This window comes from Stegostoma tigrinum, chromosome 1, assembly GCF_030684315.1.
Source record: "Stegostoma tigrinum isolate sSteTig4 chromosome 1, sSteTig4.hap1, whole genome shotgun sequence".
NCBI classification, from domain to species: Eukaryota; Metazoa; Chordata; class Chondrichthyes; order Orectolobiformes; family Stegostomatidae; genus Stegostoma; species Stegostoma tigrinum.
Window position 1 is genome coordinate 80916358 of NC_081354.1, and position 4227 is coordinate 80920584.

A 4227-nucleotide genomic window follows, 5' to 3' on the forward strand; every position below is an offset into this window, starting at 1 on the left:
CGCCGAAACATGTTGACAAATTAAGATTCAACCTGCTGCCAGCGATAGTGACATATTTGGCTGTTGTTATGAAAGCTACTCCTGTTTGGCATCAGTTTGGAGATCCATCACTCTGGTGGAAAGAACGATGTTTGTTTAGGGTGTAGAGCGCCTTTTATTCAATATTAACGAAATTTCCAGGGGGTACAAGGATCATAGTTATTATATTGTTATTTCAGTATCTTGCAGTCTACGCTTTGTTAATTGGCCCCATCTTTTTATTGGTTTGACGCACCGTAACACTGCGTAAGAATAAACAGTCCCCTCTGCGGGCAGAATATGTTCTTAAGAAAAAAATGCATATAAAGCAGAATCTCAAATTCAAAGTGCAATAATTATTCTAAAAATAAAATCCTGAAAATATATGCTGTGAATGAAATCACTTAAATGTTACACCTCAGAATTACTACACAGTCGATAAACATTCAAACTAATGTTTCATCTTCGTTATTTCAGAGAATACCTTGAATATGTAATGTTACCGTTTGTTAAAAAAAATAGAAACGGCCATTAAAAATCTGCGCTCTACTTTTGCTTTGCACTGAGCGTCAAAAGTTTCTAATGATTATTAAGGTTGAAAAGCGAAACAATTTGAGTCGATAGAAATGTGAAGGTTTATGACGTTTCTCGCTTTTGCGACTCAATGTCGCCAATCGGATATGCTTGGCAAAGTTGAAAAGCGAAACTGCGCTTTCTGGATAACAATTTCTAATGTACAAATTATTCCAATCCACAGTGGAAGCCATACGGCCTATTTTGCATAACATTGACTGCTTGTTTGCCCAAGCAAAACACTCCAAAAAACAATTAGTAAGGGTTGTTTGTGTTTCTCCGCAGTTACACTGATAATAATTGGCTGCCCCGGCATATCGAATATGTTTCAATCTCATAAAACGAGTATCGAGAAATCACATTTGAATATGGTCATTTTGAAACATTTCCTTCACAGAGCAATGGAGACTAATGGTTGCAAACATTTCGCTGGGAAACATACTCACGTGGGTCTGTTGACTGGCTGGCTGGCAATGGAAAGCCTGTTAACATGGATACTGGGAAAAGCTCAGCGGCAAAATGCACTTATGATTGTTCACTACAATGCACGTGATTTACACTTCGGCATCTGGTTCTTAACGTTATCAATTCGGATGCGATCTTTAAAGCCCTGATTCAATGCGTGGGGATTAATGTCAACGTCATCAAATGAATGGTTCTTACGGAAATAAATATTACCACGTCGGGCGATCCTTGTAAATTAAACTGAAAATAACTAGATACAATATATACTCTATTCTTTTTCCTTCATGACTTATATTGTCCCACAAATCTTATATGTAATAGTTTTGGTAGAAGGATATCACGTTAAAATACTGGACACTCTCCCGCGTGGGCCCCTGTGACATTACGAACCATTGCACCGAGGCTTTAGTTATCTTTATCAATGTAATACTGTTCTCAAGGGATGTTTTGAACATTTTGAATCGTCAAAACAGAGCACTTCTTTTCTTACGAATAATCTTATATATCCTTGACTGTCAGTATGTCCACGCTTGAGAGGCACGAAGCCTAATATTGTTTGCATAATGGGTTAATGACTTGTGTAGAATGGAATTAAAGTCTAGTACTGAACACGATAATACATCTTAATTAATTTGGATGTTTACAGAGAACAAAAGGCACTTTTTTAAGTCATAGCAAATTTTATTGTTTTAAGAGCTGGAAATAATTCAGAACGAACACTTTCATAAGAGGGTTACAACTCCAGAGGCACCATCCTGAATCGAGCCAACCTCTGTCGCTGTGATATTTGTGCCGTGTTTAAACATTCATTCCTAGTTTTAGTTTAAATTCCGGATCCATTCATGAGAAACGATTAACCAGTTACAATTTTACACACGCTGCTATTACAAAGAAAGCCTGCAATAAGATCGCCCACACTAATCGCTACTAAATATCAAAAAGAACGGAAAGTGCTAAATTCTTACCCCTATTAACTGCTCGGATATAATCACAGATCGAAATGATTTTGAGATTGGGGCAAACATCTTCACAACATCACCCAAAGCAGTCTGCGAGAAAACGTTAAATGTTCTGCGCCTTTTTCGCTCCGCTGTTCTTAACCAGGGAGTATAATAAAACAATATATCTCTCTTTAGATATTTGCACTTGAGACAGCCCGCAGTTTCTCTAATGGTTCATACATTCAGCACACATTGCTTTGCAAAAATAGAAAAGAAAAGCATGTCCAACCAAGGCAAAACTTCGAGATTCTTTTCTGTGAAATTTAGAGTACGTCCGCCGCATTTTTGTTTTGTTCTCTCGCTTTCCGGCGGTCTTTCATTATTTGAAGCTGGATTCGAATTAAATATCAGTTACATGGATACCATGGAAACTCCATCTGCTGAGCCCAGTCTGCAGCTTATACTTCAAACCAACGCAAATAAATACTGTAGTTCTAAGGGCGCGTATTTGAAACTTTGTTCTTTGAAAAACAAGAATCTATTGAGTCCCCGAACAAGCGGTTACTGTCCATGCCGGCAGACAGTAGGTGAACGGATAGTACTGGTATGATGGTTGAAGAGAGAGCAGTGATGGCCGAAGTAATTCTCCCGGACTGTACTGTCTCTGATCGTCCCGGATTAACACTTTCACTGCTACCTTCTTCGCGGCTGGAGCCGAAGCCATCAGGTCAGCGGCAAGCTGCCGACGTTTGGTCTTGTACCTGCGGTTCTGGAACCAGATTTTAACCTGAGTTTCGGTGAGTTTGAGGGAGGCCGCCAAATCCGCCCGCTCGGGACCAGACAGATACCTTTGATGGTTGAAGCGGCGTTCGAGCTCGAATACCTGGGCGTGAGAGAAGGCGGCTCTGGAGCGTTTCTTTCTCTGTTTGGGCTGATCCGGGCTCTGCTCAGATTTACAGTCTTCCTCAATGGGGCTTGGAGCTAAGGAGTGAACAATAAAATCTTAAATTAATACCATTTACTTGTCTATCCAATCCATTAAGAGGCCATTTAATACAATAATGAGGGTGACTTCTTAAATAAACCGCTCGAAAATATATCTGGATAAATCCATTGTCAAAGTGTGTAAATCTCGAGCGACATTTCTAGAAGTTGCTTTGCAGATGCACTTTGCAAAATACCTAGTTTACTTAGAAATCAATGGTTAGTTAATTGTGTATACGTGTGGAAACAGTTATTGTCATGAACTGCAGTGATTTATTAGCGAATAAGTATTGTATGCTACCTGCTAAATGTTCTGCCATTCCTCCGCTACACAGATAGTCCTTACTATCATCTTTATCTTCGCTGAGACTTGAACTTGCTTCCTTCATTGGTTTCGACTGGAAGGAGCACGCTCCTGCAATCTCTAGCTCCTTTTCCGAGTTGCAAATCGAATGATTTTTACAGTCATTTTCATCACCGACGCCTGAATCAGAGTCGCAACAGAGCTGCTCACTGGGCAGATCTTTCCCTGCATCGATTTTCCCAGAAGACGCATTGATCTTTGGACAGGAATCCAAAGCGTTCAACATCTTCCAACAGGTAGCGGGCGAGAAACAAGACACGTCCAAATTTTTCGAGTGTCGATTCTCATCCTTTCTGGTTAAAATTGCTTGGATGGAGAACGGGGTCAAAGTGTTACCACGAACAGCCATTTTAGCAAATGCTGTTCTCCACGAACTTTTCTAAACGTTGTTTATCTCTTCTTCCCACCCACCCTCTCTCTCTCTATGGAGTTATCGGTAGTGCCCGTACTTCCGTGGTGAGGTGAGCACGCAAGTCATTGCTGCTTGTTGGCCTGGGATCTGAGAGCGAGCGGAGGTTTGTTAACACTGAGGCTCTCAGCTCTTTCTCTCGGCTCCCGGGTCATTGCTGCTCGGATGATTGACAGCAGCAGCCCCAAAGAACCACAATCCGATTGGGCCACCACAAAGAGGCTCGATGTTTTAGCGTCTCCTCATTGGTTACTCGCCGTACTCCTTCGAAAGGCCGGACAGTGCTGGACAGAGAGGGGATTTGGAGAAAAGACGGCACCTTTGACTTGCCGTTTAAAACTGCTCTGGAAACCCGTCTGCAGTGAAAGATAACAATTACTTGAAAAAGCATTCGATACAGCCTTACTGCCACACAATCACATCATTGAATTGGATCATCATCAACTTCAACGATCTTATTGATATGTTTCATG

The 4227-nt window shown here is 41.1% G+C and overlaps 1 protein-coding gene across 1 annotated transcript; it reads right to left on the reverse strand.

The window, feature by feature from the left end:
• Positions 1-1716: 1716 nt before the first annotated feature.
• On the reverse strand, positions 1717-3904 carry LOC125456231 (homeobox protein Nkx-3.2). The gene is made up of 2 exons (XM_048539162.2): positions 3283-3904; positions 1717-2978 (listed from the first exon to the last, which is right to left on the reverse strand). Exons 1-2 carry the CDS (start codon positions 3692-3694, stop codon positions 2536-2538), a joined length of 855 nt encoding a protein of 284 aa, XP_048395119.1. The 5' UTR covers positions 3695-3904; the 3' UTR covers positions 1717-2535.
• Between the last annotated feature and the right edge of the window lie 323 nt (positions 3905-4227).